This window comes from Antennarius striatus, chromosome 13, assembly GCF_040054535.1.
Source record: "Antennarius striatus isolate MH-2024 chromosome 13, ASM4005453v1, whole genome shotgun sequence".
Taxonomy (NCBI): domain Eukaryota; kingdom Metazoa; phylum Chordata; class Actinopteri; order Lophiiformes; family Antennariidae; genus Antennarius; species Antennarius striatus.
In genome coordinates this window covers 8919487-8940064 of record NC_090788.1, presented here as the reverse complement: position 1 = coordinate 8940064, position 20578 = coordinate 8919487, and the positions used below count along the sequence as shown (strand labels likewise).

Sequence of the window (20578 nt, the reverse complement as noted above, 5' to 3'; positions counted from 1 at the left end):
AATGGCTGCACAGGACACAATGCCTCCCAACATGGCTAAATGAAATTATATATCAGTTTTCCTTGTATGTTGTTCCATTTTCTTCCATTGTTGCAACCCATATAGGCCTTAAGCCACATAATCTCAGGATGCTTTTCTAAATCCACCCAATCTGTTGAGTGTCTATACTTAACACCCCTACTCAACAAATCTGGGTCACAGACAGCACACAGCCCTCCGACAGTTGCTGTTCTCGCAGAAAAAAAGTACCATATTGGTATTGTGTGCATTTTTATATGATTTAGCCCAGCATCCTTCTGACATAGAATAAAATAACTGGACAAGATCTTGAAGAAGTGTGGTTTGAGAAGTTCACAGCGATAATGGAGCTCCAGGACCAACTGAAGAGCGATCGGAGCCAATATCTATACAGTCATCCACTGCTGGATTTTGACCCAAGTTCAAACTGTCCTAATTTTTGCAGCAGGTTGAAAACCAGCTCTGTGAAACTGGGCTGCAGCTCTGAAGCTCACTGGAGAGATGATATTCAAGCAGAAGTTAAGAATTACAGCAATCATTCATTTGCCAGGGATGCAAGAATACGACTAGATAATCTGAAGTCAGGGTGTAGTTCAAACTTGCCTTGCTGTGGCATGAATGGAATGTTGTATGACCATAAAGAACTTTGGGACAGTGAAGAGTCTGATGAAGAAGAGTCTGCTTTGGACATGGTGGAGCTCCTGGATGTAGAGGTTGATGTCCAGGATGAGGAAAACTGGTAGGTGCCATCAGAACATGTGACAGATTAATGTTATAAAAACCAGCAGGAGAGGGATATGCTCTTAATGAATTAAATAATGCAAACAGGTTATATGAATCTCCAAAGAAACCTACATTTGGAGAGAGAAATGAATCTGCTCTTGGATGGTGTCGACACATCCTGGATAACCCTAGTCCAGACATGGAGGCGGCATGTCGGTCACTGATAAACAAACTGGATCAAAGTAAGCAACAGAATGCTTGCAAATATTTTTGATTCCTCTCAGAGTGATCAGTTTGAGGGTTTTGTTTTCATACCAACTCATTGTCTTCAGGATTAAACAGTTGCTACTACAGACATTCTGCAAACCACCATGGTGCTGACGTCTCTGTGCACTCATCAATTGACGAAACGTTTGCCACAACACGGAAGACCTCTGAGAGAACAGGTAGTATAGCTTACATTAATCAAGCCTTTTTTATTTATTAAAAAAAACATGCATCCCTGTGTGGTAGTAGTATTTTTACATTAAAAATCTTTACTATGATTTGTAAAACAGTCTTTATTATGGTTCATCAGCATTTTTCTTTTATTATCTGCACAGATAGCAATAAGTGGAACATCCTGCATAAAACAAGCACAAACCCCAGACTGCAGGACATCACAGATGTTCAAATTATGGCTCACATGCAGGAAGCCAGTGAGTATAAAAAAGTGTCTTGATGTAATACGAACTGCATATTCACTGGAGGATGGATTGAAAATATTGTCCATGTTTTCCAGGCTTACGTCGGGACTGTGTTTTCACACCTGCTGCTGTATCACCATGGAGAGACCCGGAGCCAGCAATGATGTTTCCATATCATTTCAACACCCATGTTGAAAATATTTACAACTTTGACACAAAAGGAGAAACCGATGCTCCATTTTCCTCTTGTCTGCAGCCTTGTCTGTCATCACCAGGCTCTTCGTCATCGCCATCTGTGTCTAAACAAGGCTGCCAGAGTCCAAGACTGTCCAGACTTCACCAACAAGTCACCCAGTTTAAGCTGCTTAAACTCACTCAGATTCAAGGTGCAGCGAGCACACTGCTTCGTACCTTATCTGGATTTATGGTCAAATAATAACAGAAAAACACCCTATTGTGTTATCAGAAGTAAATGGAAAAGAAACTGAATCAATATGTCAGTTAAACTAACAATAGGTACAGTTTGCTAATAGGAATAGCCAATATTCATAACATGTTCAGATATGTTTGAGAACCTTAGATTTTCGTGGTGTAAATTTTGCTTTTCACTTAGATGATACCTTTAATAATGTTTTTTGCAGGAGCACCACCCAGCAGGACAAAGTCACCACTGAGAACCAGCCTGCGCTCCCTCCAAGCAGTCAGGAATAGCCGAAGTTTAGACATCGACAACTATCAGCCTACCGAATCACAAATCACTCCCCCTCAATCAAGTTTGTATCAGTTTCCTCACAGAAAAAAAATAAGATATTAGCACCCATACATCTCTCATTTCTAAGTCATACAAGAGTTTTGCAAAAATATTGCACATTATTATGGCAAATGTAAAAAAGTTATATTTTTATTTCATCAGGTGCATCACCTGTCAGAAAGGGGTCCAACATCTGGTCTCCATCACATGTCACATCTGTTCGCTCCAGTGACTTTATGAAGTCAGGGAGAGGGTCTATGGACAGGACAACAGCTGTAAAAAGACTGCAGAGGTCTCAGTCTGTGAGTCCTTGCAGGATTCAGCACACTGCTAAAGGCTGCCTGCCTGCACCTGGACGTGTTTTTGCATCACCTGAGAGGTCGACTGCTGTTGCTTGGGTCAGAAATGCACCACCAACCCGAAGGTGAAAGATGTCTTCAGTGAATCCATGGGAGTAATCTGACGATTAGGTAAATTTGAAAAACAAAGATTTATGCCATATCTTATTTGACTGATTTACATGTAGCCAAATTATTCTTGAAAGCAGCATTAAATTGTGAATGAAATGTACGAAGTGTGTGATGTTGACATGTCATGTTCCTGAATCATCTTCATTTATAAGATAACAGATCATGACAGAAGGTGTCAAGTGAAAGACGATGCACTATGCAGCAGCAATCAGATGTGTTGAAATGACGGTGACTTTGAAAACATACTGCATTGCTTGTGAACTTAGCTAATACTAAAGAGAAAATACTTACTTTTAAAAGGTTTGCAGGAATCTGATGTTTATCGTGTGAATTTTGATGCTGATTTGACTTTTGCAGTCTATTGAATGCTGCTGGTTGCATAATTGGTTTTCTGTAGAGCTGTTGCACAAAGCAGTGCAGGTGCATAACAGGAAGAATGCTGCAAAGAAATGCAAGTGCGGTTTTGGACATACTTGACATTGACTCCTTTGATGTGGGCTGACAACACTGTGTGCAGCGCTCAAGCTGATCATCCATCACTCAACTGTCATATTTCTCTTTTTGCGTTCCATCATGTCACCTGATATTTGACAGCTCTTAATTACATTTCAAACATCCTTTGATGTTTTGTAAATTTGTCATGTTCAGAACTTTTTGATTTCATTCACTTCTTGTATCCTCTCTACTCACAGCAAATTATTAAAAGTCATCGTGCAAATATGTATCATGGATTAGTCTGTCATTATTTCCAGTACATGTGCGCTATGTGATCAGTGCACAAAACCTTTTGAATGGATATTTTATTGTTTGTATGATCAAAGTTTTTCATATTCTCCACAAACCGTAGCACTCCAGGGTATTATATATCTATATTTTGGATATTCTGGTGTTAAAATTGAGAAAGCACTGACAGCATGAACAAATTCCTAATTGAGACAAGACAGAGCCAATGTGCATAACACCAGGATTCTACAACAGGCTCACCTAAATGAGACCCAATCTTTATGATATGCAAAAAAGGGCCCAATGATTCAGTAACCACTAAACCACAATTAAATCAACCCGACCAGCGTTGTTGGACCTCATGAATTGTATGCGCCATGCGAGCCTCACAGTTCAGCTCCAAGTCAAAAAGTATTGATTAAAAAAATCTGTAAATAAAATTCACATTCCACCAAAGTGTTTTTAATTGATTTAAAACTTTCTCTGGGCTATCTGGCAGGATCTTCAGTTCATTTATTTACATTATTTCAGTTGGGTAAAAAAATGATCACAGCATCATGAAACAGCTGAACAGCCACTTTCTCATGAAGGTATGTGCATGTCAAGAAATGTTCTCAAAATATAAAAGCTGAAACAAATTTTACAATGCGCTGTTTTGTAGCGCAAAACACACAATGATGCTATTAACAATCACAATTGACACAACAGTGTACCAAACAACGTCCTGAAGAACCAGGTGAGTTCCTGGTTCTAAACATTATGATGAATAAAATCAAATGTCGGAGTCCACGTCGCTGTCTCCTCCTATAGATCTGAACTCTTCGCTGTCCTCGTCTTCACTGAGTTGAACCTGGGAGAGCACAGCTGGCCCTCTCCTTTGAGCTTCATCTTCTTCTTCCTCTTCCTCACTAATGCCGTAGTATTCTCTGTTTCTCATGCTAAAGGGTGGCATCTGACTCAAGATCTCCGTCTCCTCATAACTGCCATAACTGTACCAGAAGACAGGAAAACACATAACTGTACAAGAAATGCCCCAGCGCTGCTCTCTTAGTGAATGTAATTAGTTTTGGATATGTGCTATAGAAAATTACCAACCATCAGAAAATTATGTTTTGAAAATTATGCTTTGATGGAAACAACATAAATATAACTTCAAACTTCATGTTATGAATAGGGAAAACTACTAAACATGGTTAATGGTTAAAATATGTATAGAAGTTGAATTTAGAATTAGGAGTTTTGAAGATACAATATGAACAATAAATTATGACAGAGATGTGTGAAAAACACCCTGGTGACTTTTTGACAGAGAACAGGGGTTTTAAAGTTTTTATGACAGGGGTTCTAAAGTTTTGCAGCTGAAAGCTCAATTCTCATCACAATAAAAATGTCTGTGGAATGATGAAAAAAGGAGACAAAATGAAAAGGGTGGGGGGGCAACAGCACTCAGTATTTGTGTTTGTAAAAAGCCACAGAAATTTCTAACGTTTGTGATCATGTTGCCATGATTCACGACCACATATAAAACTCTGTTTTGAAAAGATCAGGTTCTTGAATTTGTACAGTCCCAACAAAAACAAATCTGATTTGGATCACATTAAGGAAAAATACCAAAACTGTGCCTTATAATGTGAACAGAGCCGTATCATTCACTTCTGGGTTGACTGTACCTGACATTACTGTCTTCCATGTGAGGCTCATCAGGTCCGTCTCCTTCATATGACATCATGCTCTCCTCCTGATCCATGCCCATGCGAGCCGTGTCTTGAGCTCGGCGTGGAGGTGCAGGACGCACATCCACCTCTCTGTCTGAGTCACTCCCACTCTCTGACAGGTGTATGGCTGGAGGACACATAATGACAGCATTCATTATTACACTAATATTTTTTTCTTTCTGAAAAATATGAAGTATTTTCAGTGCTCAGTTGGACCTACAGGAAAAAGGGTTGTCGCCTTCCTCTTCACTGGCATCATCCTCCCCGTCAGACATGAGCAGATCCTGGTACAGGACGCTGGATTGGGCAGTGCGGTTAGGCCTTAAATCGTCGTCTTCCTCCTCCTCATCTTCATCCTGCTCATGTAGTCGTCTGCGAAGGGGAAGCAACATTTCGTCCTCATCGTCTTCGTCCTCTAGATCTCCATCTGCATCTTCTGCCTACAAAGACAGACAAATAAGGAAATGGATAAATGCCTAAGAGCTGAATAGAAAATTATTTTAATCACTTCATTTAAAAACACAGAAAAAAAAAAGAAATCAGGCCACACAACTAGAATCACGTCAAATTGGAATTTTAGGCCAATATAAAAAAATCGTGTACTTGCAAAATAACTAAATGTATTTGTAGTGTGTTCTATATTCATCACTGATGACCTCAACTACAAGAAATTTTAATTAATCTCTCTTTCGTACTGGAGCTGGTGTCTTAGGTTTGCCATCATCTTCCTCCTCAAAGCCTTCAATGTCCACATCGGATTCTTCCTCTCCAGGTCGTCTGAGGTGGCGACCCTGAAGGGTAAAATGATATAAATCTGAGAAGGCATTCTACACAACGTCAAGAAGCAACGTAACTACTACACTGTTTCACTGAAATGTTACCTACAATGCTCTAGTGTGAGAATTTTTTTTTTAACATGAGCCTGTGATGAAGCTGCATGCTCTGAGGATAGTTTGAGGAGAGGTGGCATGTTGTGACGAGCCTTATTTCTGTCTCTCTCCATACCTGCCCCCCTCTCTTCTCTGGAGCAACCACTAGAGGTCCCTCAGAGAAAAGGCTGCCGGTCTCTCTGGGCACACTCCCTGAGGCCCCGCTGTCAAACAGATCAGCAGGCTGGCCAACACCACGCAGAAGAGTACGCACACAAATAAGGAGACGAGACAAGACAAAAAGGCAGGAGCAAAGGAGAAAAACAGGTTGGGAGAAAGGAGACACTATAGTGAGGACACTAGACCGAAGAGGTGAAACATGAATGTCTGGAAAAGGAGAGTTAGTTCAGAAAAGGGCTCGGAGCAGAGCAAGGTGTGCCAGGGAGGCTACTGCAAGTAGAAAAGTGTTGGCATCTTGACATGGCAAGTTATACTCAGCTGGTAGCCAGTCAATGTAGCCGGATACAGATACCCAGGAAACCACCATTTGCAAAACTTCGAAATAAAACTGGGGCCATGTCTGCTTTCCTACCTGTGGTGTGTATGGTCCAGGAGTCATTGGGTCCAGACACTCCAAGTCTGCTGCGTCCAGAGCTGCTTCTTTAGCAGTAGAGATGTCCTTCTCCAACTGGGTCAAGTGCTCATCATACTGGTGGCACAAAGGTGATTATTACAATATTGATCGATGTATTTTTCCTGCTCATACATAATAATAAATATCATCCAGCTAATGCCAAACTGATAGGGTTGAGTGTTCCAAGTAAACAATTAATTCTTTATTCCTATGTATTTAAGTAAAACCTATATTTAGATTCTTTCACAGTGCAAGTGTTCTAGAACCAGGATCTCTCCAGCAGTTGTGCTGTAGAACGTCCAGTTCCCCTTGGAAGATCCTTCCCAAAATTTGATAAACTGTTCCCATCCTTGTTTACCTATGATAAAAACCTAATGCAAATATCTCAATAACATTCTGAGTCGAATGGCTGTCCACGAGGTTGTAGTCATGTTAAAGAAAGGGGAGAAAGTGATCCACCCACATCAGCATAACAGCTGTCCTCAAAATGCCAGATGTAACTTACAAATGTAACTAAATGTAATGTAAGTTACAAACATCACAGTTGCAGAGAAAAAAAATATGTTTGCTTGTTGTTCTGTTGTAACATTAATCCCTTGAATTTATGAGGTTATGAAATCAAATACAAGTTGGTACATTTACTTTGTTCAAAATGTTTTCGTCAAAGTTAAAATGGGTGTAATTACTGCATTGTGGGAAATGTCATTTTTGGTCATTCTATGCTCTCAGGGGCGACATAGAATGATGTGGTGGGCCACAGTTGGCCCCAGGGCCTTGAGTTTGACACATGTGCTCTAGAGAATCTGTCGAAAGTTTCAGTGTTAAATAATATTTGTGGGTTCGGGTGGAGTTAATTTTAAAAACTCTCACTGTAATAATTTTCTGAATTTGACTTCAAACAAATAAACACCTGAAATTATATTTTAATATTTTATTTCATTTTGACAATAGGGTGCGTGAAGTTCTCTCGATACGCAGCATTATTTTGTAACTCTTCGGACAATATAGTAACCTTGTAACTCTTGTTACTCCCTGACATTGATGGGAAAAAGAATCAACCTACCTCTGCTAAGGTCTGTTTGCATACATTCACAATATCCAGCGCTGTCTTGGTGTAGAGACTGTCTGGGCCTGCGAAAGACATGCAAGAAACACTTAACACAGCCTTAAACAGCATCTTTGCTTTAGCAAAGCCCTTCAGAAGTATGAGAAGAGACACAGTAACATATTTACCATTGTATTTGATACTGTTGGTGTGGACGAGACTGACATCTGACAGGAATGCTTCTCGGTTTTGATACTTGTGTTTGGAGATATTCTGTTGGATCATAAAATATAAATATACTATAGTTTCTGATAATTTCATTACCCAGACAATGTGGAAATATTCAATTAGGATCTTCATTTTGAGGTTGGCATTTTTCTGACATTCACCTTGCGAATGCTCTCCAGATCCATGGGGTTTATGATCACTTTATAATAATCAGGAACAAACTTTTTGTTGACAGGATGGTGAAATGGCCATGACTGTAAGGAAGGGAGAAGTTATGAAACGACAAACATATCATAAATCATGAAGATCTCTCTAACTTGAAGGGTTGCCTTACTTCAGGAACTGCCATCATCTTCTGAGTAACAATGTTGTCCAAGATGAAGGAGAAAGCCACCTGATCATCATCATCTAGCAGGGGGTTGATGGCTTTCTCAAGTCTCACCAGCCTATCCTCCTTCTACACAAACAAAAACATAAAGTGGGTTATTGTGGAACAAAAGAGTTGTAAGATATGAAATGATACACACTAGCATTTACCTCTTTAAGTTTGTTATCGCACAAGTCCAGCATAGATTGTGCGACCTGTGTTATTGGATGTTTTGCACCTGATGAAACAAAGTGTTAAGAGTTACCTTTGCAATGGATTCAAACTAAAAGTCTAACTAAAATTGGAAAAAGATCTAAAGCTGTTTCGGATAGATGATGAGGTTCTTATAATCTCACCGTTGTACGTTGCGCTGTTTTTGACAATAACTTCCACTGCTTCACGGAACTCCTCTCTCGACGGGTACATTCGCTTACGTACGTTCTCCCTTAGTGTCTGCAGGTCCATGGGCCGTGTGATGATCTTATAGTAGTCCTTCACAACCTTGGCATTGACAGGTGTGTGGAAGGGATACGTCTGCATGGAAGAGGCAGGGGGAGTAAAAATGAGATAAAAGTAAATGAGAGAAAATGAAACATCGGTATGTTGAATTAGGTGTGCCTGACAGATCTTACGTTTGGGTGATCCCGCATATCATTAATGATGTTCTCTAACACAGAAGACAGGGTCACCATGGGGTCAGTGCGCCGGCGATGGATGGCTTTGTGTGGTTTCTGAGAGTATTAAAAGAAATTTATGTACAAAAAGGTCAGTAAAAGAAACTCTCATTTCGAAATCTGTAACAAGCTGTAACTCTCTGCTTACATTGAGGTAGTCACAGTGCACAGCACTGCCTACGCGTCTCTTCTTCTTTGGCGGGAGCTGCTGCTTGGGGAACTTGAGCACTAAAGATTTTCTGCGCACCTCATCAGCACTGTAGAGGAAATAAAACTGTTAGGAACTGCAGATAGACGGATCACACCACATCTATGGTTCAATTATTTTGAAAGCGAGGGAAGTAGAAACAAAGGCATTCCACTAACCTTTCAATGAGCTGTTTGCCTAGCACAATTTTAGTGCCTTCCACCTTAATCAGCTCCTCATTGTCATTGTGTATGACTGTCTTTTCAAGCTCTTCCTCCTGCTCCTCTGTCATGGCAACTGGATTAGATGGTGGAGCGTTGGTCTGATAGTAGAGCGGGCAGAACTTGTTGGTCCTCATGTGGCCGATGGCTCCACATGCTCCGCACTTCAGCTAGCGAAAACAAGGCAAAAATTAAGGAACACGACAAATCATCAGCCTTTGCTATAATAATACTGATTCTAGTTAAAATGGCTACAGGCTTGTATTTAGCTGGGTATGAAAAAGACAACAAGGAAGAGGTAAAGGAGAATAGTATAGTACTGAATCAGCAAGCTTACTTTTACCTTGAGGTCTGGTCTCTCTTTGACCTTCTTGGCCTTCTTCTCCGGGGGTCCTTTGATTTTGTCCTTCTCTTGGTTTCTCTTCAGCCTCCTCAGCTGCTCCTGAATCCGCCGACGCTCCTTCCTCATCTCTTCTCTGTGTTGCTCATCAAAGAGGGCAAACTTTCGTCTGCAGCCAAAAAGACACAGAGGAATGGTTATTCAACACTCATTGGTACAGTGGTGATGACATGAACTGAGACAAAAAAAGAAAAGAAGAAAGAATTTTGTGGGCATCTGCATCAAAACTGGTTGGCTAACTAGGTATGGACATATTAAAAGAAATCTTTTGCTTGAAAGGACATTCCTAGGAATCTTTCCAGACATCCTCAAAGCTTTGTGACACTCACATAAATTCATCGTCCTTGGTAGTTCTTATCCTGGTGTAGGCATCGATGACTGAAGCCTTGCGTACTGTCTCACAGCGGACATATTCTTTGCCATCCTCATCCCTGAAAGTTCGATATATCTTAAGTCGCCGCCCTGTGGCCGAAGAGTTCAGGCTGGTGACAGATGAGGTGTCATCATCCTTGTGGGAACTGATAGATAAGGAGCTGGCTACAGAGCAAAAGGCGGTAAAGCTCACAGTTAACAGACACAAACATCTTAAAACCCACTCTTCACTCCACTTTCACTGCAAGAAAAGCAGACTCACACAATCCTTTTCGCCGGTCCTTGCGTCCTTTGTTGTCCCGATCGCTCTCCTCACCCATCAGCATCCTCTGCAGCTCCTTCCTCTCCTGTTCCTCCCTTTCACGAGAAAGCTGGGAGCTAGTCTTCTTGTTCTGCAACATGTTCTCAATGTTCTTCCCCATCTCCTCAAAGTCACTGTCCTCTGCTGAGCTGCTGTCTGTGTCAGTGGAGAGCACCTCTGTCGACTCCAACACTCTGTGGTGGGGGTAGGACATTGAGGGCGAATTCAAGGTGTGCTTAGAGAGAAACCTTAAGAACAAATAAACCAAAAATAGAGACTGACTTGTTCTGCAGGTCAAAGATTCTCTGACATTCTTCCTTGTAACGCTCTTGGTGTTCCGCAACCGAGAAACGAGAGCCTCTAGCAAACTTGCTCATGGGTCCCTCGCCTGAACGAGCCTGCTCTGTGGACATGGTTCTCACCACGTCAATCACTTCCCAGCGTGACAGTTTTTTGATCTGATACACAGACAAACAATCATTTAAAAAGCCTTGAAGCAATCTTGACCTGCAAGTCACAGTGAATAAGGGACATTTCCACCACCTTCATGCATCTGCATATGGCAGTGATCTTACCTCATCTTCTGGAACGCCAAACTTGCGCAGGAGTTGCTTGGCATTCTTCAGTGAGAGTCTCCTCAGGTCAGCATCCGTTCCTGTTACAGTCTTCTTAGCAGGTTGTGGCTCTTTGTCATCCTGAAAAAAATGCAGAATCAAATCTATCATCTTTTATACTGTATATGAAGCAAAACAAAGAGTGGCACATGTTTGCTTTAGATGGTCGAACCTTCTGTTGGGTGGGCTTGTTTGGCACTTTGACGTAGGAGAAACCTTCTCCACAGCCTGTAGGGTCAGCCACACCTGTGACCTCCAGCAGACATTTCCCCTTCATGGCAGAAATGAAGGCTCTTGTTGTGTTCCAAGGAGCTGTCCGCACCTGAGATGTGATACAAAATCAGAGTTGTGTTATTACAATTACTTAAAAATTGGAACACTTTGATTCATCATGAGAAACCCTTTGGATTGATACCTCATCATCGATCTTCATTTGGAAGTCCTCCTCATTCTCCTCCTCAGGTGCAAAGAAGGATTTCTCGCCATATCCAGCATCCTTGGGTGATAGAATAATTTGGAGTGACGCTGTGCTACAACACCCACTTCTGTTCATATAATCTTGTATGACAAGATTTAGAGAAAAGCATGATTACCTTGAGCCTCTGCTCTGCCACCTGCATGCTGTAGTAGGCACAGCACTGCTCTGGAGACACCATGGCCCGGATCTCCTCCTCTGTAGGCAATCTGAAGTCAGGCTTCAGCACCCACCAGTTCGAGTCCATCCCTGGTATGAGGACACCGTTGAGACATTCTGTCTAAAGTTTCATGTTGGACTAAATGCATATTAATATAACCTGCTGATGTAATTACTGATATTTATACTCTGTCCTTATGCTGTCCTCATCTTACCTGTACTGTACAATCGACTTTAGGTGTAAAAAGAGCTTTCCTTGCACAGATTGCTGTCAGTTCAAGACACACACAGCTGAGCTCATGTAGCTTTGATTAGCACTCAAAATTGCCCTGATACAACTTAACTGGAATACAGATAGTTCTACAAATTCTAAATATTAATGCATGGTGCATGTACACAATGCAAGGACAATGACTAAGTTACATCTACCTGTACGTTTGAAGTCAGCACAGAGCTTAAGTCGCTTCCTAATGCTGCTCTCAGAGTGAGAAGGAAAGGCTTTCTTTATATCCTCCATGCGGATTCGCCGGGGTCGATCCTTGCTCTTCCAGAACAAGCGGTAAATGAAAACCTAGGGAGCATAGACGTGATGAACACTTACAGCAATAATGGTTCAGCTTTCTCAGAGAGGTTTTGCAAATCAACATACTTGTAAGAAGTCTCTGATATGAGTGTTGGCTCGTTTAGAGTTGGGGCCTGGAACCTCAAACAAGGGGCACTCCTGACCAACTACAATAATGTCCACAATCTCTCTGATGTAATAGCCATGTCGTGTTCGCAGCACCAAGAAGTCCGTCTCTGGCATCTTGTGCAGGTAGATTGGAGCCCGGAAAAGGTTGTTTTCAAAAGCCTGAAGGTAAAAAGACATGCCATCATGTGGGTTGCCAGGTATACAGTCCTCATTAATTTACGCATCGAATCTCAGACAGTGATGACCTGGAGCAGCTGTCCTGGATGCAGAGAACCAAGGAAAGGGGATGTGTGGCAGTACACTGTCTCTCCATACTTGCAGTCAGGTGCTCCAGGATCCTTTCCAGGTTTCTGAAGAACACAGCAACAATGACCATCAGAACGTCTACATGAAACTCGACCCTGCAGACTAAATAACATGGGTGGAGAGTGTTAAACCAAGATGAAAACTCACCCTTTTGTAGTAATTCTTGATTTTTGTGGCCATGCCGACTTGCATGATGAGAGGGGCGTATTCTTCACTGTACTCTGCCAGGATCAGATCTCCATCTTTGCCTGTCAAATCTTGTGGCGTTCGCATGAAAAACATGTCACCCCCTCCTGAAGCCTGTCGCTCCTGCTCTCGCATCTACACACAAGCACACATTCAATACACTCAGTACACCATTAATGTGCCAAAACACTACAAGTTTATCTGAAGTCTACTGGACTAAGAGCGTTCGTTTTTAACAGGTCTCAACCTTGGCCTTCTTCTTTATGTGCTTGAGGAGTGGCTGGACAGGATGAGGACCTGGCTGAGCCAAAGAGCCAAACGAGTACTTCTTCAGAGCTGGTCGATGAAACAGGCGCAACTTCATGGGTCCCATATGGGTGGGGAAGAAGGGCTGCCTCAGCTCCAGTGCAGAGATTGAGTGCTGTAAAAAAAAAAAAAAAGTATAATCAGCGTAATCAAATACTTAAAGTGCTTATATGTCACAGGATATGGTTTTACAGCTGCTCCATATGATCAGATAGAAGTCTGCAATGATATCTAAAGTATAAATTCTGATCTTCAGGTGGACCTATCTCTTTTCTTGGTCATATATTTCATAACTTCCAGGCAGGAGGCCTAGAGGAAGACCAAAGAGGACGTTTATGGATGTAGTGAAAGAGGACATGAAGGTAGTTGGTGTGAGAGAAGAGGATGCAGAAGACAGGGTTAGATGGAGGCAATTGATACGCTGTGGCGACCCCTGAAGGGAAAAACTGAAAGGAGAAGAAGATGATTCTTACCTGAATGATGTTACCACCAAAGGTTCCCCTGAGGCCTTGCTGCTTTGGATAGTAGAACTCATCGTTCGAGAGGTTCCAAGGATCCTTCACTTCAGGCTGCGACATGTTCTGAGTAGACAGTAATGATATTTCCCACTTAAAGTAAAGCCATTCAAAGATTTTTCACACTTGAAGTGAATTATTACAACACAAACAGTTTAGAGACAAAGTTTCAAATATTTTGTCAACATTATCATAATTTGCTCCTTCACTTGGCAGTTGTCAACCTTTCTCAATCCATATTCTTGTTTCAAATGACCAGGATCTCCACTGAAGACATACAGCTTGTTATTTGTCATTTAAAATAATTAAACGTGAATTTGCCTGACCCGCGGTGCACAGGCGTTGGGCGCGGAATTTCCCCCGCCTCACGCCCTCTGTCATCTGGTATAGGCTCCAGCTCCCCACGACCCACCACAGCAGATGAAGCGGTAGAAGATGAATGAATGAATTTGCCTGACTTGACGAAACAGCGTACCTGTTGAGGTTCATCTTTTATCACCCCTGTCTTTCCCAGTAGGATGCGGCTCTTTTTGATTGCTGTTTCCTTCTTATTCTCCTTTGATGGGGAGTGTGACATCATCTCCTCCTTCTCATTAGGAATTTCTACAATGAACAATCGTTTGTCGAAAATTAGCAGTCTTAGACCTAAATTACATGACAACAATTTTGCTAATAACAGAAAAGATTGGTACTCAAAAAAGGTTTCACATTCACGACAATGACAAATGATACTTTTCACAAAATTGAACTTTCATTTACAAGCTACATAATACCCCTACGTGCTATTTACATCAAGTATACACCATGTACATCAGTGCAATCACATTTCATTTTCAACCACAAAAAATATGCAAAACAAAGACAAGTTTAGAGTTAAACAGGACAGAAATTTTGAAAATACCTAGTATGATATTTTCGTCATTGGGATCCAGTGTAAGAACAGGTGGTACGAGAAGGTGATCCATTTCCTGGTCATCCCAGATAATGTTATCTTCCCAGCGTCCGTACACTAACTCCTCACTGTCAATGGGGAATATGGAGAACCAGGGAGCATCTTCCTCCTGAGAGGCTGTCAGAGGGCAACATTAATATGAGAAGCAGGCCAAACGTTAATCAGTCAAGTGATTCAATTTTTGTTACTGTGACTTAAAATCCAACCTTGATTATCGTGGCTGTTCTTTTCCCTTTTAGAGATGGAGATTGATGATGTTTTGAGCATAGGTGGAGGTGTAGGTGGGACCAACTGGGAATTACTTCTTGTCAGGCCTACAATATTAAATTATTTTAGTTCCATTACACCCATACAACAGAACATTGCTCCAAATTTTCAACATAATTACGTCTGTACACTGGCAACAGTGTTGTCTTTGTATTTTGTTACCACAATGTATTGTAAATTTTGGAAATACCGACTTGGCATAATATGATTGCATCAGAGAAAGATCTGCTACAAGCTTCACTTCAGAATTTTTTTCACGAGGTCTTACCCTGCTGAGCATTATAAGCATTAGCATTTCGAGTCATGCTGGAGGGAAGCCACCCTGCCAGGCTGGCTCGCTGAGTCTTGGTGCTCTTGTGTTTTACATCCTCCCCATTCCAGATAATATCATCTTCCCATTGCAGCTGAGTGACCATCAGAAAGACCTCATTCTCAAGAGCATTTTGGTCCTTGGCTCCATCTCCGTCATCACCTTCTCCATCATTGTCTCGCATCTGAAGCCATAGACATTATAAATATCATCACTAGCACAACCATTATTTTAAAATTAACTCAACAGATGCCTATCTCTGCATACCTCATGCGTAGTCTCTGTTATTTCTTGAGATGCATTCTGTGTCTCAGGTTGATTCGGTTGCTCTTCCTTTAGCTTGAACCCATAATTGAAGCTGCTTCCATCCTCAGAAACACCTAGCATATCATACCAGAGCTGGGCAGGACCGTATCTCCACTCTGCAATTTTAGGTCGAGATTCTGCCTCCTTGTCTCCATCGCCACAAGTTTGTGAGAACTTAGATTCTACCGGAGCCATCATGGTTATCTAGATGGCAAAAAAAGCATGTCACAAATACAGTGACGTACTACCAGACATTAATTACTAGGTAGAATTTTGAGATCCTACTATGTACAAAAAAGATGTACCTCATCATCAGAAAGACACTGCTCTGGGGGTGGAGCGGATGCATACTCATACATCCATCCAGACTTCTTTTCTTGTACTTGTTCTGTGGTCTCTCCTTCTGGAGGAGGGGTCCCAGCATGAGGATCCCGGTGCTTCCTTTTCTTCTTCCGGCGTGCACTCCTCCAGACTGATGGCATGTTCTTCCCAGGACCAAACAGCCGCAAGAACCTAAGCACCTAGTAGAACATCCGAAACAATGGCTCTTCATCAATCCTTACTTTAAAATGATGATCAAACAAACTTGTTTTATGTAGAATGAAAAATTGGTGCTTCACCTTTCCAGGCCTAAACTCTGGGAAGAGCTCTGTGACACCTGGCAATGATTTGGCAGCATCTTTCTGCATGATGCCAGCAAGAGGGAGGTTAAGCCTATCTGGAGGGCCTCCAGGCCCCAGGCCCTGACACGGACGGTCAGTTTCTGACTCAGAGTCTGAAGAGCTGCTAAAGTCAACCTTATCTCCAGTAGATGATGGTGCAATGATGGATGGAAGAATAATACCATCACCCTCTTCTGTAACTGAAAGCAGAGAAAGTAGCACATCGCAGTACAAAAATAAATAATCATAATGTCTTTAAGCAGCTGCAACCTAAAATACTTGTACCAACTGTGTACATCTTTTGAATTTTTACAGCCATTCCGTAAACAGCTACAACATGTGAAAAATGACAAGCTAAGCACAATGTCTGAATAGGAACTTATTATGACCAAATGTATCCAAACCATTTGTGCTTTGAGAGGTAGGTTCCTCTTTCTTAACAGATGTAGGAAGACTTGGTGGCGGCGGCGGAGGCATAAGCTTAGAATCAATATCCTCACAGTCTGCATCATAGTCATCCTCGTCATCTAAATGATGAAAGAAAAAAGTAAATTATAATAAAACAAATATACTTAAACAAGACAATGTTATAATTTCAAATCCTTGGTGGAAATGAATAAAAATTGCAGAAAAATTTGTAAATTTTATAAGAATTTTATAAGAAGCATTTCATAATTTTTAAAAAAACGTTATACATATAAAGTTTTTTTTTTTTTTAAAAAGTAAATCTAAAAAATTTAAATATATATATAAAAGGAAATAATAAGTTTTACTTTCAAAACACATAAACATAAATATGACTGCAAAAGGCTATAAAAGCCTGTCACCTGTTTTCCTGGTGGGTTGCAAACACCCCATGACCTGGCGGTACTTCTTGGTCTCATCTTCAGCAACCTCACTGATGTCAGAATAATCAACCGCATCTTCAGTGCTTTTCACCCAACCTGGATGAGCAAAGATGGAATATACCAATAAATTCAATCCCATCTGAATTAATGTGAAGTTGGTTTTTAAATTAACAAACCTTCTGCATCAACGCTAACAGACTCTCTGCTTTCCTCTTGACCATCATTCTCACTGGAGGTGATCTCCGTAATGAGTGAACCAAGACCCAGAGAACCCAAACCAGCCAAATGTTTTTTAGATTCCTGGTGTGAAATAAAAAGTAATGAACAAATGTAACAACATGTAGTCACTATATACAGATATATGAATATGATTAAATCACAATATTTCATTACATGTACCCTCCCATTATTTAATATTGTTATACATGGAGACACAACATAAATATGACTCTTAAATGCAGCTAGATAAAAGTAAAACTCACATTGTCCAGGACACTGTCATCCTCTAGCTGCCCATCTTCGTTGATGTTTCCAAACAGAAAGCCGGTTATAGAGAAAGGACGATCCTGATCCTCATCACTATCGGAATCTGACATTCTGAAATGATAACAGTTACGGTTTAGTCGACAGGTTCCTCTTTCAATCCTGATTATTCAACCATCAACAAACTATCAGTTATTCTTGAATGATCCCACATGTGTGATGAACCTACACTGAACTACAAATACCTGGGTGTGAAAATCAGTAGCAGACTAGACTGGAATTCCAACGTCGATGCTGTCTACAAGAAGGGGATGAGTAGATTCTATTTACTGAGGAAGCTGAGATCCTTCAGTGTATGCAGTAAGATGTTGGAGATTTTCTATCAGCCTGTTGTGGCCAGCGTACTCTTCTTTGCCGTGGTCTGCTGGGGGAGCAACATCAGAGCCAGCGATACCAACAGACTAAACAAGCCAACAAAGAAGGCTGGCTCTGTGATTGGCTGTAGTCTGGACACTGTGGAGGCCGTGGTGGAGGAGTCTAAACAAACTGCTATCCATCATGGTTAACCCCGCTCACCCTCTCCACCACACACTGGACAGACAGCGGAGCTTGTTCTCCAATAGGCTGCTACAGCTACGCTGTCAAAAAGACAGGTACAGGAAGTCATTCCTGTCACAAGTCATCGTGCTGTACAACAGCTCTAAAATATCAGAGAGTTCCACCAGTCTGATGTTTAGATATGGCTTTCATTAGGTCCTGTGTATGGCCAGTTTTATTATTAAACGCCTGCCATGCTTGGATAGTGTTATTATTATTATTGTTAATATTGGTAATATTATTATTATTGTCTTTCCCTGGATGGGTGGGTGGATGGATGGATGGATGGATGGATGGATGGATGGATGGATGGATGGGTGGGTGGGTGGATGGATAGATACAGACAGACTTTATCTATCTATCTATCGAATTTCATATTTCAGCCAGCTCACGTTTTGGTCACTTTTACATCCAGCTTCAAAGCGGTGATGTACTGAGATTGTCAGTGTCCGTGTGTTTGTTCGTCCTTTTGTCTTTTGTTTGTCCACCAAATACCTTCTCAACCGTTGCAGATGAAACAAAAAGCACATTACTCGGGCGGCAAAGGGGATGGACATGAGATGATGACCTTGACCTTGAGAAAAGTAGGTTGTGGTCAAATTTCAACTTTTGAACACTCAGGAACCGGACAGAATAGAAAGACGGGGGAGAAGGCCAGTGTAAGTAAGACCATAGATCAAACCTAGTGCTTTGATCTACCCATGCACTAGCTTTGATTTGTGGTCTTACTCACACTGGCCTTCTCCATATGGACTAGTCTATGCACTAGTTGGATCATGGGTCTTTTATTAAAATATTGAATTCAGGACTGTCGCGGGATGTTGCAGTCTGTGACTGCCTACTTCCTTGTTTATTCTCTCATCGTTTGTGTGAAAAAAGTGAGAACCTTCACTGTCAGTTGATACTACTGATCCGATGTTTATTTGAATTTATTTCATTTTGGCAAACAAAAACCTAATAATTTGCAAAACCTAAGATGAATTTTCACTCACCTTCCAGGACTTGGTGTCAGACTGTGTAAACTCCGGTTTCAGACAAATTATTGTGACCACCAAAAAATAACTTTAAATCCAGTTATTAGCATCTTAGCCTAGCGAATCATTAGTTAGCTAATGTTAACGATACTTCTTTAAATTATCAAAATACAGTAAATCTATTTTAACGTCTTGTCTTCCTTGACTTTTTTCAGCATAATGGTCTCAAATGAAAAAGCAGATATTTATTGTTCTTTACAGTCCCATGTTATGTATAAATCTGCTAGTATTTGTTTATTTCAGCAGCGTTGACACCTAAGCTAGTAAGCTAGTAAGCTTCTTCTTCGTCTTGTTCTTTTTCCTTTCTTCCTCTTCTTCGTGTGTCATTTTTGGGTGTTGGCAACAAGCCTTTGAAGCACACTACCGCCACCTTGTGTGTGTGGATCGACATGGCTCTCAACTAATACATCCGTCTACAGCAATGGTCCCCAACCCACGGGCCGCGGACCGGTACCGGTCCGTGGGTCTTTTGGTACCGGGCCGCTCAGAAAAAAGAACTTATTTACATTACTTCCGTTTTATTTATTTCGGAGTCTGAAAGACGTTAAATTTGAAAAGTGACGTCTGTGTGGAACGACGCACTGACAAATTCATGCATCTGTCCCACTTGACGGGTCTCGGTCACGTGACAGGTTATCAACACACACACACACACACAATGAAGCGCCCATAAACGCACCAGTGTTCTGGATTAAAGTCAAGGCAGATTATCCTAAGATTGCCCAAAAAGTATCGAAAACCCTGCTTCCATTTCCAACCTCCTGTCTTTGTGAAGCGATTTTCTGCTGTGACCGAAAACTAAACCAACCAAACTGCGGAGTAGACCGGACGTATGGAACACACTTCAGGTGTCATTGTCTCCCGTTACCCCTAGATCAGCGGTCCCCATCCACTAATTCTCATTATTGTAATTACTATTACTTGATTGACTTGTTCACCTTTCTATTGGAAATGATCAATATTTCTCCTGCGTTGATTGCACTGATTGTAAGTCGCGAAATTTCAAAATAAACCTCATCAGTGCAGTCACTTGAATCGAGTTTTTAATGTAATTATTTCTTATAGTTATTTCGTTTACAGAGACGAAATAGAGATGTTGATTATCAATTTTTGAAAAAAAGTTTGTTTATTGTCTGTTGATGTCTACATTTTACATAAAACCCCTGCGGATGATTTATTATTAGACTCCAGCTGTCCTGGCGTCATTAACGATTATAGAGCAAATGAAGACCAGTCCGTGAAAATATTGTCTTAGATGAAACCGGTCCGTGGAGCAAAAAAGGTTGGGGACCGCTGGTCTACAGTATATCGAGTCAGATAGATAGATAGATGATTGATTGATTGATTGATTGATTGATTGATTGATTGATTTTTTTTATATCCACAAAGACTAAAATAAAACCTTGTATCTCACGTGTTCTGTGTTTGGGTGTGATATTTGTCACTTCTAGCTTCCTTCCACCACCATAAACTCACAATATAC

General features: G+C 41.2%; 2 protein-coding genes across 4 annotated transcripts; one reads left to right on the top strand and one right to left on the bottom strand.

Annotated features, from left to right (window-relative positions):
- Window positions 1-215: 215 nt before the first annotated feature.
- LOC137606572 (SLAIN motif-containing protein-like) lies at window positions 216-3354 on the top strand. Its single transcript, XM_068331888.1, has 7 exons — window positions 216-757; window positions 847-983; window positions 1074-1187; window positions 1344-1439; window positions 1523-1813; window positions 2069-2200; window positions 2341-3354. Exons 1-7 carry the CDS (start codon window positions 363-365, stop codon window positions 2604-2606), a joined length of 1431 nt encoding a protein of 476 aa, XP_068187989.1. The 5' UTR covers window positions 216-362; the 3' UTR covers window positions 2607-3354.
- Window positions 3355-3811: 457 nt separating this feature from the next.
- taf1 (TAF1 RNA polymerase II, TATA box binding protein (TBP)-associated factor) lies at window positions 3812-19376 on the bottom strand. Of its 3 annotated transcripts, none has more exons than XM_068331530.1 (40): window positions 19054-19376; window positions 17464-17578; window positions 17158-17281; window positions 16961-17077; window positions 16538-16660; window positions 16092-16333; window positions 15777-15992; window positions 15433-15675; window positions 15124-15349; window positions 14795-14902; window positions 14538-14705; window positions 14112-14239; window positions 13595-13702; window positions 13063-13236; window positions 12777-12950; window positions 12569-12673; window positions 12282-12482; window positions 12062-12203; window positions 11592-11722; window positions 11414-11494; window positions 11171-11320; window positions 10960-11079; window positions 10667-10842; window positions 10346-10578; window positions 10041-10248; window positions 9649-9820; window positions 9270-9481; window positions 9052-9160; window positions 8862-8960; window positions 8586-8763; window positions 8400-8467; window positions 8197-8319; window positions 8024-8116; window positions 7823-7907; window positions 7653-7720; window positions 6548-6664; window positions 5782-5877; window positions 5307-5526; window positions 5042-5213; window positions 3812-4360 (listed from the first exon to the last, which is right to left on the bottom strand). In XM_068331530.1, exons 2-40 carry the CDS (start codon window positions 17575-17577, stop codon window positions 4144-4146), a joined length of 5841 nt encoding a protein of 1946 aa, XP_068187631.1. In that variant the 5' UTR covers window position 17578; window positions 19054-19376; the 3' UTR covers window positions 3812-4143. The 3 variants fall into 3 exon arrangements, with proteins under 3 accessions (XP_068187631.1, XP_068187632.1, XP_068187633.1); XM_068331531.1 differs by having other exon boundaries at window positions 9655-9820; XM_068331532.1 differs by lacking the exon at window positions 5782-5877.
- Window positions 19377-20578: the final 1202 nt, after the last annotated feature.